The 15441-nt window shown below is 33.6% G+C and overlaps 1 protein-coding gene across 4 annotated transcripts in view; it reads right to left on the bottom strand.

The window, feature by feature from the left end:
• The window catches only part of LOC106457215 (ecdysone-induced protein 74EF-like), a 133017-nt gene that overhangs the window by 82543 nt on the left and 35033 nt on the right, over nt 1–15441 (bottom strand). For all 4 annotated transcript variants that reach the window (XM_022383052.1, XM_013916608.2, XM_022383050.1 and 1 more), the window contains exons 2-3: nt 9973–10073; nt 5304–5820 (exon numbers count right to left, since the gene is read on the bottom strand). In XM_022383052.1, coding sequence (XP_022238760.1) covers nt 5304–5820; nt 9973–10044 — 589 coding nt within the window. In that variant the 5' untranslated portion in view covers nt 10045–10073. The remainder of the gene's footprint in view (nt 1–5303; nt 5821–9972; nt 10074–15441) is intronic.

The raw sequence follows: 15441 nt of genomic DNA, 5'->3' as shown, positions 1-15441 counted from the left end.
CTTTCACCAAGGGCAGAGCAGGGTGTGCAATTTACTTCTCAAAAATTAGTCAACCTGCACATCTACTTACTTTTATCAGGAGTTGTATGAGGATTCCACTTATTATATAAAAAAAAGAAAAAAGACAGCGGAAAACAAAAAAGAATTAACTCTTTAACAAAGTTTCTGACTATTGACCTTGGAGTAAAAAACAACAAAACTAAATATTTGAACGAAACATCCATGGGCAGATTAATGTCTCCGCTTCTCGTCTACAGAATTATAGGCAGGTAATATTTTTCGTTTCCTGTCAAAAATATAAGAACCTACCTACCTCTTGTATATTTAAAAAAAATATTCTTACTATAATGGACGTAGCGTGCATGTCAGTATCTATGTATGTAACTAATCCTCCTTCGCCATCTATAATGGACGTAGCGTGCATGCCAGTATCTATGTATGTAACTAATCCTCCTTCGCCATCTATTGAATGGCACCACAAACAAAAATCCATAAATAATTTCACACTTTGGGTATTCAAGATTCAGACAGTTAGATAAATAACTATGGTATGTGCAACAACCATTTTTTTTATAATGGAACACAATTTTAAATACAATTATTCTCCTCACAACAAGAACACGACTTTCACTAAGACTGTACATGAGATTTTGACTATCTCTTTATTAATGAAGTTTTTGAATGTAGTATTGAGAAACTGGAGTTCTTAAAACTATTATTTTTTCAATAAACGGTACCACGTTTAACATATAAAACATTACAGTTTATATCAGTAAAATATATTAAAATTTTGAGCTCTGTATACTTTGAATCATTTTGATGCAATGAGTTGCGTATGACTAAAATAGCACAATCCAAACACTTTTCCAATGCAGTGTCCCTCCCCAAAAAAATCATTTTCTTTTTAGAAAATGTTCACTTTTTATAAATATTTTTCATTGTGGTATGAATACTACGATTAGACAAACAGCCGCTCGTAGGGAGCCTTTCTGCTAGTGTGGATAATATTCAAATAACAAATTTGTAGATGGCTAAGAAAAATGTCTTATTGGAACCAAATGACATGACCTTAACAATATCGCGGTAAAAGCTGCAGACTACATGGTTAATCCCGCTTTTTCTGGTTTAACAGCCTCTCGGTCTATTTGTGATACTTATTTCAGAAACTGACGTCACTCGTGGAAGACGGAGTGAAGCTTGGGGAAGGAAGAGCTGTGTTTAGCCTCTTTTCAATAATATCTAGCATTTGTCTTTTTTTTTTCTGACCAGTGGTTAATTCTTTGAGATTTTCCTTCTAGGAACAATAATTTGATGTAAAAGCCCCTAAAATATTCAGAGAGGCTTTTATTCATTCCAGTTCAGTGGGTATCTATAACAGGCACAAAAAATGAAACTCCCTCCTTATATAGAAAACATTATCTTTATTTTCGGTTTAAGGTTTACCTCAGTTCTCCCAGGAGATTATCATAGTTTTTGATGTATTGGGAAATACCTGAAGCTGAACTTGGGAAATGGATGTGGCTATGTGAGTTACACCATCACTACACATCTCTATAGCGTTCAAGTTAATATATATAAAAGTATATATTTTTAGTACCCATGTTTGTTTGTATGGGAGTATTAGATCTGTTATCAAATGTAAACACTATTCTTGGAAGCGTGTTTTTTTCCTTGTTGTTTCTAGCATAACTGTACATTATATTTTGTGACTTTTTACACTTAAGAGTCCGAATTTTATTGTTGTAGTCCCTATGTCTGTTTTCTTTGATGCGTAAAGCCAGTTTACCAATACGTATTCTTTAAACTTGAGTTTCACTTTTCTTCAAGACCCTAATTTTCCATGAGGCTGTCCTTCATTTCTAGGACTTATGAATATTACTTTAACTTTACATGTTAACCTCAATGTTTTGTCATGATAATTTAAACAATCCCAAATAAAGACAGTTGTGAAACCCAGAACTGAGTGTCAGTTCTTGACTAACACGTCTTATGCTATAGGAGTGCTATTAATACTAAACAAACATGTGTTACATGAACATTAATATTCATTTGTAAAAGAAAAAAAACCTGCAATATTTCCGATGTTTTCATATTACTGCCTTGGTCACATCATACGAATTAAATAAGACACTTGTTCCAACTATTTACAGATCGTATCATCTGAATATTTATCAGCTTGTTTAATTTTGTTTGTTTGAAGTTATGCACAAAGTGACACAATGGGCTATCTGTGCTCTACCCACCACGGGTATCGAAACCCGGTTTCTAGCATTGTAAGTCCGCAGACATGCCGCTGTGCCACTGGGGGGGGGCAATTTATCAGCTTCTTTTTAAATGAAATAGGCAAGTTATGCTATTTAAAGCAAACAAAGTAAGTTATTTTGTAGATGAGAAGCAGATACATTGATCTTTCCATGGAAGTATTTTTCAGACGTTTGGGTCTCACCCCAAGATCAAATATCAAAAACTTTGTTGTGGAGTAACATTGTTTGTTTCGTAAGTGTATTTTATGTGAAAGTTATGGAATACTCATTGCAATTTCCAATACATGACACCTCCTAAGACGAGTATCTAACACAATTAAAATTTCAAGTAAAAGTAAAGAGTGGGGCATACATACTTCGATAAAATATTGATCTCTCCAAAAATGCTTCCCCATTTACATAATTAGGCTGACATTTATTTGGAACAACACTAAGTACCGAGTGTGGCATAATTTGACGGTGGTAGGATTTGAATTCCAATCTTTTTTTGAATTATTTGACACGTGAACATTTAAAATTTACGAATAATAACAAAGAAAAACCTCTTACTCCTACCCAAAAGTACACGATGCCTGATAGCTGTCAAATTTTGCTCTTTAATTTACTTGCAATTTTGTAAATGTTGAACTTAATTTCTTACTTTTTTAGTGTGTGTGATCGTATACTAAGTACTTCAGTTTTTATGTTTCATGTTTTGTTCTTTTGGTTGTTATTTTTCATTACCATTTAAAATTTTTAATCTCTCATTATTCATCATGGCGGATTTTAACTACGCCTTGCGAGTCATTATTGAATGCTTTTTTTTTTGCCGCATATAGCGAATATTAATATATATTTATCAGTTCAGTGTTTAAATAACAGGTAGCAGCACAATATTCAACTCTGTCGTCGATTCTTGAAATTACGTGATATGACGAATATAGTGTAATTTAAATACTATTATTATACGTTCTTCTAATTCTTGAAAATCCCTAAGGGACTATATAAAGAATGGAGTGTTAAAAAAATATAATAAGTTTAATACAAATATCTTATGACAATTGTAATGATGTGGAATATTATCAAATCAATAATTTGTTTAAATATTTTCTTTTATAAATAATAATAAAAAATATAACAAAAATATATTTTTGTAAATAATTAACAAATCTTATGTAACCAAAGACGAACTAGTTAGAGTTTTGTTCTTAGATAACACAAATATGTAAGGTATTTCAATTAAAAATATTTTGTTTTAGTTTCCAGTTCTGGTAAATTAAGCACACAAACTAACCAAAGTTATTTTTGAATTTTAAAGATATCCAATCGTCATCAGATTCGTGATTGTTAGTTAGCTAACTTACTTAACTGCCTAACAGATACTCAAAAATAACATATTTTCATAAACATATTTGGTAACTTGATCGATTTGTTAATAAAAGCAAAACGGCAGCATTTCAAACAAAAAAAAGAATTACTGAAGATTTGTACAGCAGCTAAGAGAATTGAACTGTAAGGCACAGAAACCAATAACAACTGGACTAAATTACAATAGCTTTTATTACATGATTTTTGAAATTCTCATATAAATGTATGTCTATAACCTAATGGTCATGTTATGAGCTGACTGGCAAATTTATTAGAACTCCCGTCTATTATCAGGTCGGACCACTTTTCTCAACCACAGTAGTCTTGGAATTGAGATGTATTACCTTCACAATATGCAGGATGGTATCTTTGTTCAATTGAAGCATATCCATTGAGGAGCATAGTTTGAATTGGAGTTCACAGTTTCTTTTTTTTTTCGATACCAAATGTATCAAACTACCGAATTGTGTTAAAATCAGGTGATTGTGGCTGTCAAGGAAAATGGCTGAAGCCGCCGTCATACTTTTCAAACCATTATGGAATAATGCGAGCATGACATAATATTAAATCATCGCCTTGGTAAAGCACTTGATCAACAAGAGAAAAATGAAGAATAGTGATTGATTGTTGGTTGCTTGGTTACTGTTAAGCACAAGAGATACAAGATATGCTATCTATGCTCTACACACCACGTATATTGAAACCCGATATTCAGTGTCGTAAGCCGGCAGGTTTACCGCTAAGCAACTATTAGCACAGAAATGTGAGTAGACATGATTGTCAGCAATGGTCAGCCTCTTTTTATATATTATTTGTCTTTCTCAAAAGAATGCTCTTCACATGATTAAATCACTATCTGTGCCTTTCACTGCCGGAACAGAAGTTGAACCAGATGCCTCTGGAAATAGTGAATATGAAACATAAATCCTCAGACTACATTATATACTTCCAATCACTCCTTGTCTGTAGTTTACACTTTGAGCACGATTGAAGCTGAACATTTCTGTTTGCATCACAATAGTTGTTTGGAGATAACAGAACCCTGACAACTGTTAACAAAAGTTGTCAATTGGAACATAATCTGAATTATGTTATTCCTTGCTAATCTATTCTTTTCAATTGTCTTTTTACTTACTCTTGATTTATTAGCAGCAAATCGCCGTCGCAGTTTTTTCCAATAGAAGACGTATTTCCTTTTGGCTACCACTACTCATATACGTATTTAAACAGCCGGTCAAAGAAATGGCTTTTGGTAATAACACTCTTTCTAAGGGTGCATATTATCATGCTTCTCATAAAGTTGAATATTTCTTTGCTTCTTCCCATTAATTTGTAAGCTAATCATGGTATGAATGCTTCTGCGCTATAGACATTTCCTGGGAGATCACATTATTAGTCCATTTTACTGTTCTATAAATGTGTGTGTGGCCAATAAGTTTATACAAATGTTGCTTTGCTCTATAAAATAGTATATTACAAATCAAATTGAAATTAGAAAGTAATTCGCTCTGCCTTTGTACAGTTTATTGAGAAATAATATTTTCAAAAAAAATTGAAGAATAATTTGTTGAGACAACAAAAAAGTAGGAATTATTTGTTAATTTAGACTTGTTGTTAATAAAGGATGGATGACTATCACAATGACTGGTATCAATAATTGTATATATATAACAGTAAACTTTCAACACTTACCGTATTTTATACTATTACATCCTGATACTTTAATGCACTCTCTTGCTTTGACCTCAGACTGGGACGTTGAGAGGCTGGTTGCTATGTTTAATGGATAATTCTGTTTAGAGGGTGTGTTACTGGAGGATGAAGAAATAAGTTGAGAAGAGGGTGCCACTTGAAATTCTTCAGTACAATTTATCGCTGTTGACGAAGACACTTCTAAAAATTCAGAGGGTGCTAAAGAGCAGTTTACTTGAGTAAAACCATCGTCACCACTTCGCAATATTTTCTTTCTTCCGTTGGACGATGGGATTTCACATGCAGACTCTGAATACAGGCACGAATTGATAATGCTTTCGGCTTTTATATCAATGTTTGTAAGTAAATGATCTAAATTTAAATCAGGTGCAGAAAGATGATGCAAAATATCTTCTTGTTCTTCTTCCAACCTCGATTCCAGAGTTTGGAGGTCATTGTCGGCTAAATCTTGAAGGTCTTCAGATTGCCGCTTAACGATGACGTTTGGTCCACTGTCCTATAAGGAACAGAAAAAATGAATCTCGAAAACTTTCAACTGTGGTGCGGGTATAATAAATGATAGTCCACCAAATTGCTGATAATCTTTAGTTGCCAACATTTGTTTCTGGTAGTTTTGGTAAATGATACTATCCTAGCCTACTAATCTGGATTGAGTAAATGCTGTAAATTAACTTATCTACAGGTGGCAGTACCATCACAATAGCTGTTGTTTGTTAAAGCACAAAGCTACACAATTATTCATTACATTATAACTCAGAAACGATTTAGTTATTCTGAACACACAGACACAATTTAATTCTACGTGAATTTTATTGTAAATGGTACATTTTCTCTATCTTCTATTACCGTAGTAAAAACACAACATTTATTTCTAGGGTTTCCTGACAATTTTGACTTCTCGATAGCCGATTTCTTCACATTATAACATTACTCACATGGTAGTTGCTTAAGATCAGACAGTATGTGAATACATTTAGTCAAACTCTAATACTAGGAGTTATCACTACTCCCTCGAGTGGATTATCGCTGCCATAGTTGGCTGAAAAATCTTTATCTTTCATTGAGACTCTAATAATAATGTTTCATCATCACTGAAATCGCAAGCATGGTGGAATACGTGTATTATTTTAGACATTTCTGATATAATTTGGGAATAAACGAGTGTGTGTGTTTTCTTATAGCAAAGCAACATTTGGCTATATGCTGTATCCAACGAGGGGATTCGAACCTCTGATTTTAACGTTGTATATCCGAAGACTTACCGCTGTTCCACCGGAGAACAGGAGTAAACGAAAGAAATGGTATTGGTGTCAATTAAGACTGTATAAAACATATTTTCAATACTTTGTTGCACACAAAATACTGTGATGACTTAGAACAACAGCAGTTTAATAGCACTGATGGCTTAATGAAGACGGTCCAACATATCAGGTTTTATGTAATACTTACAAAGATCGGATATTAATTAATGTGCTGGCCAGTAGCCCATACAATCACGAAGCGTTATTATTAATTAGTTAGTTAGTTTTTTCTTATATGTCCCGAGTAAAATTATTATACCATTGAACTTAACTTTTTATTTTGAATTATGAGTGTTTGTTTTGAATTTCTCGCAAAACTAATTGGATGGCTACACTAACTACTAACTAGTTATTCTATGCTTCAAATGCTGTCTTTAGGGAAAACCGAGAAGGACTGTTTGCAGGAGTAGTGGCCTGGGGGATTCGATCATGGATCTTCTTGGTACAAATCATGGTGTGCTATCAAGTAGTCGAGAGGCTCCGTTAGGACTTGAATCAACTATTTGATGTTTCCTAGAAGGGAACACGGGTTGCTAACTTCTGTGCTAGGTTAACTGAGTGTACTCTCAGTTAAACTGATGTAGAAGGCTTCTTTTATCTTTAATTCCCGTGTGCCTTTCACATCCTGTTGTTTTTATATTGTTGTATCTATGTTTTTAATATTTCAATGTTTTGTTCACTAGAAGGAGTTTTTTACATGATATAATAATTGTATGAAGTCTAGAAGTTTTATAAAAGTTTAAACTCCTGTGGCATAATGAACGTTTGTAAAATAGAGTACAATATAAAAACACCAACTAGAGAGAGAGAGAATTAATCGGTTCGGAATCAATTAAAGTGTTTTATTAGTACAGTGTGAGTTAGTCCATGATTCATTTCGTCTATTTGTGAGTGATTCACTCATTAATATAATTATTCAATGATCAGAAAGTTAGTCAGAGAATCGGCCAGCTTGTTTGTCATCGATCGCTTAGCGAGGAAATATTGCAAGTGAGTGACTTCAGCTTAATTCTTAGTTAAGCAAACATTAGTTTCGGAATTTCTGTTGAAACATTTTTTGAAGTTAGGCATACCAGTGAACGTAGCCTGTTAAGAACTTTATTAAAGAAATAAACTAATTCGTTATCATTAATTGGACTGAATTATTTTCTCCGAATAATTCAAAATAACTCACCAATGATAGAACACGTTAAAACAATATTATTTCATTATCTTCTTCCTTGGCATAAATGTCTATTTCAGATATATTGGTGTTACTACCGAGTCTTTTATGTCTATTATGCTTTTTTAATATTATAAATTTGTTCATTCTGGAATAAATAAATCTGTAACACAGAGGATTCTAAGAAAAGGGAAAAAGAACACATCACTATCCTTGACAATGGATACTCTTAACAATTTGATAAAGAAGAAATAAAGGCTATAAACACGAAAGATAAGCAGGAAGGAAAAAAAAAAGAAAATACTCGTTATCTAAAAGGTCTCTCCAGAAACATACAGAGGTTATGCAAATAGCATAAAGTTAGAATAGTATTCAGAAGCCACAACCCAATATGATTGCAATAGCACATCACACCACTTAAAATCCAATAGGAAAAAAAAAACAAAAACAAACAACGACACCATTTACAACATCTTGTGAGTGTGGCTTTCAATATGTTGGTGAAACAAAAAACCAACAAATGTTATAATTTAAGAACATAATAGACATATAATACTTTGTAATACATGTACCGATCTGTTTGTAATATCCAAGCATGCCAAAGAAGTGGGTCATACACAAAAAGTGTAAAACACAAAATTAACGGGATATAAACCACATTTAAGGAGAAAAAAAGATAAAAGAAGTCTTCTACATCTACCAAACAGAGAATATACTGAGCCAACCTAAATTAAAAGTCAACAACATTTTGATGTCCTTCTAGAAAGCACTGAGATAAGTTAGTTGATTCAAGTTCTATTGGAGAAGATACCAATGGTTAACAGACCAGCCTTCATCTCCAGAACAATCCTGGATCTAATACTGGTCGCAAAATCACAAAATATTCTTCTCGGGGTTATCATGAAGATAGTAGCAGATGATACCAGCTGAAACATAGAATGTATATTAGTTAGTAATTAGTATCTAGTGAAGAAGGTATAATCAGACTTAGATGATCGAATGTGCTATTAACCATGACAATGATACCGGGTTTTAATTGCAAGTAGGTTAGAAAGATGACAATGATAACGGGTTTAAATTACAAGTAGGTTCTAAGGATGACAATGATATCAGGTTTTAATTGTAAGTAGGTTATAAGGATGACAATGATATCAGGTTTTAATTGTAAGTAGTTTATAAAGATAACAATGATACCAGGTTTTAATTGTAAGTAGTTTATAAGGATAACAATGATACCAGGTTTTAATTGTAAGTAGGTTATAAGGATAACAATGATATCAGGTTTTAATTGTAAGTAGTTTATAAGGATAACAATGATACCAGGTTTTAATTGTAAGTAGGTTATAAGGATAACAATGATATCAGGTTTTAATTGTAAGTAGTTTATAAGGATAACAATGATACCAGGTTTTAATTGTAAGTAGGTTATAAGGATAACAATGATATCAGGTTTTAATTGCAATTGAATACATCTCATTGGTATTAAACATACTCTTACATTTTTATAGATTCAGTGATATATCCAGGAGTAGCAGATACTGCCATACAATGAAAACTGGTTTACAGACTTGAGGGTCTGGGTTGACCCAGTGGTAAAGCTCCGGATCACAGAGATAGCAAGCCGTGGTCGAATCCATGCGATACCATAAAATATTCCCTACAGTTTAAAATGTGGGTGAGATGTTAGAGTGACAGTCAACGTCTTAGCATGGGTGGCAGAGTGTTGCTGGCTGGCTACCTTCTCTCTGGTAAGTACTTTGAAATTTGGGTCAGTAATAGATAACTTTACCATAAATGTAGAATACCAATACAAATATATACTTGAATTGATAAATCGATGCTTTACTTCGCTGGAAACTTTCTCAAATATCTTTGATTTGAATCGAGGCAGATTTTTCACGAAGTGTGACATAAAAAAAAAATGCATGTGTAAGTTGAAAGCAAATAGAGAATATATTGTAGGTAAGATACAACCGATATCAACCGGATATACATACACGTTCTTCTGTCACACACACACACACAAGATCACATATCAAACCAAAAACTAAGATAATTGGAACTTATATAAAATTTACTTACTCAAGGAAAATGCGTGTTGGTATCAAAACTTAATACAATCAAAACGGATTTTTTCTAAACGGTGTATTTATTTAGGAAATAATTTAATAAAGAAAAACCTTACCAAACAAGACAAATCCACCATTCTACCGTCAACGTCAGCACACCAGAAGAGATCATCATCAACGAATGGCATGTTTTGATCCACGTCCTGCTCCGTCCAATCTGTGATAATGACCAGTAAAACACTATATCACTACAATGGCTCTTATTGTGTGATTTTATACTGACTTTACACCTACTCTTGATCGAGGTGTGGATTTCATATACCGTATTTTCACGTAAATAATCCCCCCCCCCCGATATACCCCGCACGTATTACCCGCACTCATGTATACCTCGCAAGCCAGCGACATAGACAAATTTTGGAACACAAGAAACATTTTTAAAATCCTTTTACATCATGGCAACACAATAAAATCTTCACAAAACACGAGTTGAACAAGAACATAAACGAATACTCGGAATAGAAAATTGGCGATTTCAGTCTTAACAACAACAAAAATAAATACCGTATTACCCGCACACCATTACACCCCGCAGTTGGCATCTTTGAAAACTAATTTAACACATAGCCCGCGGATTATTTGCGTGAAAATACGGGAGATATACAAGTTTTCTGTCCCCCCCCCACCAGTGGCACAGCGGTTTGTCTGCGGACTTACAACACAGATAGCCCATTGTGTAGCTTTGTGTTTAATTACAAACAAATACAAGTTTTCTGTCAAACACGTTACATCTGCCATACGCAGTGCTGACGAAGCCTTTCGCCCTCTATCAGTGCTCATCAGGCCGGGTGATAAAACCATTTATGAGAATGGTCTTAGCTAATACATGTAAAAATGTAACGGTTTAAAATATTTAGCTCACCAGTAACTTGATTTGTCTCACATTTTCCTTTACTTCTCACCATTTGGTTTTTGTTGGACATCACTCGAAAATCATAGGCAGAAAAAGTCAAATTTTCCCGAACGTAATTTTTACAGAATTAATTCATGTTAGTAAACAAAATCCACATATATTTCATTGAATTGTCTTATTTTTTATTAACAGTTAAATCACGTCTATAAATTCTAGCATTTACTTGTGATTGATTGAAGTAAATATCTATATAGATCTTAGTAAACAATTTTAATCTCTGAGAAAAGGATCCATATTTATGATATAGAAAGAAACAATTTATCTTCCAAACTCAGTTTGCCGATATGCATTACTTTTGTTTCTCATATGTCAAACGGTATAGAACAAAATGTTCTTAAAGGTAAGACAAGAGGGAATCCTCAATAGCCGCGGCACTTGAAATTCTTTTAGGCAGAATTAGAGTAAAGTCAGATAAATCAATCGAAAGGGTTTGACCTCCTGCGTCCAAAACTGTAATTTGATCTCAAATCGGTCAAGAGATGACGGGGCTATGAAATAAAAGTTTGTACTTGAAAAAAAACAAACTCAGAGCCATTCTATGAGCCGCTATGACGCGGCTAAAAATCTAACGCCTTCTAGCTAGATATAACAGTTTCTAAAGAAAAGAACAATAATACAACATTCAGAAATATTGGATCTCAACACTGGTTCCTTTTTTTTTTTGTTGTTGTTAATCTAACATCACCGTGAAGTATATTAATATGTATGTGGTTACTTTTCTCAAGTTCACGAATAGCACACTCTTTTTAGATTAACGCTATGAAGGGTTGACTCGAGTATCTTAAACATATTATACTATGAAGAAACAACAATAAACTTCGAGCAGGCCTGGGATAGCCAGGTGGTTAGGGGGCTTGACTCGCAATCTGCAGGTCGCAGGTTCGAATCTCAGTTCAACCAAACATGCTCGCCCTTTCAACCGTGGGAGCGTTATAATGTGACGGTCAATCCCATTAATCGTTGGCTGTGGGTGGTGATGACTAGCTGCCTTCCCTCTAATCGTTAACTGCTAAATTAGGGATGACTAACGCAGATAGAAATTCAAAACTCTGAGCAAGTTTTTATTTTATTCTAGTTCACTTAACGTTTCGCCTCTACAAATTTTTCATGTACGACTTAAACTATATTCAATTGCTAGCCAAACAGATAAAGTAGAATGTCGCTCGTGAAGAAGTTGTACAAACGAAACGTTGAAAGAAATAAGGAACAAAGACAGTCTTTTGCTGGAGTTGATAATAGTACACTAGTTTTATACCAGTGTACCCATGAATCGATATGGAATATTTGAGAACTGAGCTAAGAATAAATCTTTCACATATCTAAGTTATCAGCGATAAACGTTTGTTTACTTAGAAGATAAAAACTGTACATTTTCTTAACCACACATGGAAAAAATCTTTGAATTTGTTATCGTATATACGACCTTGTATCAGTATACTCTTTCAGTGAAACTGAAATTCAAAACCAGAAACTATAATCAATATAATGAGTCAGAATTATACAAAATTCTCTTGTATCTATATCGTAGCAGACTTACCAATAAAACTGTTTTTTGGTGTATAATAATACTCAAATGTGAACAATGAGAAATAAAAAACTACGTTACCTTAGTGACAGTGCGAACTGAAATTAATGTATTATTGTCAAAGAAATTTAGAACTCAAAAAGTGAAACAAACAGCACAACCGACGCATCACGTTTCTTTTAACTACAATTGATACTTTCCTGGTTTGTGGATTGGAGGACGATGCCTGTTGTAGCGGTAGTCAAAGGCATCAGATTTTCCGCTAAAAGGCGTTATTTCAGTGGGAGTACTTGATGAAGATTTAATAAATGGGTGGTCCCTTACACTGACTACATTAAACATAATTGTGCCTTGAGCAACCCACGAGCTGTAAGGTTCAGATTGAAAACCTAAGTGAATTGTAATAATTTTCTATCACCTTTAAAATTTCCACTTTGATATTTTCATTAGGTACGTTACTGCCTCCTCTAGTGGCTTAGCGGTAACGCTGAGGGCTTATGACTCTAAAAAATCGGGTTTCGATGCCCGTAATGGGCACACCACAGCTAGCTTATTGTGTACTTTTGGGCTTAACAACAAACAAACAAAATATCAGGTATTCACCTTATACAAAGAGAAATATGAAAATAAAAAGGTATAAACATCTTATCCAGGTTAGAAGGTTATAAACCACAAAGATGATAATAATGTGTCACAAGTCCATTTGAAACATGTTAAGTATTTTACTAAGATATCATCACATCTGATGTGAATAACCATAACAAACTTCTTGCTAACACGCATTTAAACAGAGAATGTTCAACTTAATTCATGTCATTACATAATCTAATGCAAAAAAAAAGAAGAGTAAACATGTTTATATGAACGGAATTACTGTAGTGGAGGCTGAAAACATTTTTCATGATTTTCTTACGTACCAGCTTTCAGGGAATCATTTCTCAAAACAGCTACAGTCTTCTTTTTTTATGTTATTTAAGTACAATTTGTTTGTTTATTTTAGAGCATATTAAGTTATCTGTTGGTCCATGATAAAAAAACCCAACAAAAACCAGTCTAGTTTTTCCAAAGATGGACGTTGAGAACCAATGCATATCACAGTTAAATGATAAGAATGTATTTAAACGTACTCCTGGATATCACAGTTAAATGATAAGAATGTATTTAAACGTACTCCTGGATATCACAGTTAAATGATAAGAATGTATTTAAACGTACTCCTGCATATCACAGTTAAATGACAAGAATGTATTTAAACGTACTCCTGCATATCACAGTTAAATGATAAGAATGTATTTAAACGTATTCCTGCATATCAACTATAGCATTTATTTTAGAAATTCCCACACTTGTTTATTCTCATCTTATTTTATGTTATTAACATTCTTTCTAGCTAGACGGTTTTCACTTATGTACTTTTCGTGATAGTTTTGAATATCGATCTTTCTTCTGTTATAAAACACTTTCAACCAGAAAGTGTCATACACGGAATTGTGGTCAGAAAGTCGAGGGTACGAGCCCGCAATATATGCTCCGCGCTTTCCACTGTGGCCATGTCATAGAGATGAAAATCAATTGCGCTATAAATTGGTTAAGAATGGCCACATAAGTGGTAGATGCTGATGACTAATGACACTTCCTATGGATCTTCGACTTGTCCTTTTTTCCCATGTGTCGTATAAAGTGTCGTTCAGGTTGAAAATACCAAATTCCTATCCAAACATATACCAAATGTGTCAATAAAACTCATGTATATAACCTTACCTAGATACACTTACTAGTTAAAAAATCAGTTTACTATCCAAAGATATTCAAGTATTTTTTATACTCTGAGTAATGCACTAAAACTCTTGTAACCACGACCAAGTGATCGGGTAATGATATTGTACTTCAGTACAGTTACGAGTTTTGATCTGATCATGATGTCACATTGATAGGACGGAAATTCTGATAATGCGATTTAAAAATATTATTTGCTGTAGGTACATTTTGTGTCATTTGTGTTACTTTCATTATTTAATAATAATGTGGCGTTGCATGGCTTAGTGGTTAGCGCGCTAGACTCGCAATTTGTCACTAAATATGCTCGTGCTTTCAACCACGCAGTCGTTATAATGTGACGATCAATCCCACTTTTCGTTTATAAAGAGTAGCTACCTTCCTGCTAGTCTTATCACTTCAAAATTAGAGACGGCTAGTATAAATAGCTCTTGCATAACTTTGCACGAAATTCAACAAAAACAAATAAACAAACAATGCTGCCGAAAACGATAAGTTCATAAAGAGGTAATCTTTTGAGAGGAAGAGGAGAGTGAGTTGTCAATGTAGAGAGTATTTTTTGGTGTGAGCTCACAAAAAAACAACAAAAAACTTGCTTGTTTAAAGTGCAAAATTTCACAGTAGGCCATTGGACAACGATTTTAGCGTTATAGGCCTTCGAGCTAACCGTTCATCCACCTGAGGACAAACAACTAAGGCTTATTAATTTGTTCAGAAGTGTCATGCAAAGCTTCACTAACTTTAAACTAATAGACTATGTAACGAATTTGTTATTATATATTTATTTTAATATCAACGTTTGTTTAGATTAAATTTGTATTTAGAAACATACAAAGCTTGTAATGTTAAATATGTATTGCGAAACTCCCGCCTATTCTCCAAAGTTGTAGAAGATTCTCGAGAGTAAGAATCAACAATGTATGTGTGTACGTAAACGCTTAAATCTGTATTGTTAAGTAATCTGAATTTTCTAGAAAGCCTCCGCAGCCTATAAATAAAACCAACGCGATACGCCAAAAGAGAGTATCTATTATTAGTTCGCTATAGTCGGTGTGTTATAAACTTCGTAATCTATAACTGTGATTGTTATAACGCTTATCAGTCTGCAAACTTTAGATATTTGACCAGGAATATTTATAAATTTCGAACATTACAAACCACTTAACTTTAGTGGATTCACATCGGACATTAATACTTTTACGAAAACATTACCCAACTTCAACGGTGGAAAACTCAACGTGTGAGGCAAAGGACAAAGCTAGCTAGTTTCCCGTTAAGCGAATCGTACCTACATCAACTCGTAATTAACTC

This window comes from Limulus polyphemus, unplaced genomic scaffold, assembly GCF_000517525.1.
Source record: "Limulus polyphemus unplaced genomic scaffold, Limulus_polyphemus-2.1.2 Scaffold304, whole genome shotgun sequence".
Lineage (NCBI taxonomy): Eukaryota > Metazoa > Arthropoda > Merostomata > Xiphosura > Limulidae > Limulus > Limulus polyphemus.
Note: the sequence above shows the minus strand (reverse complement) of the source record. Positions and strands in the feature narration are given on the sequence as shown.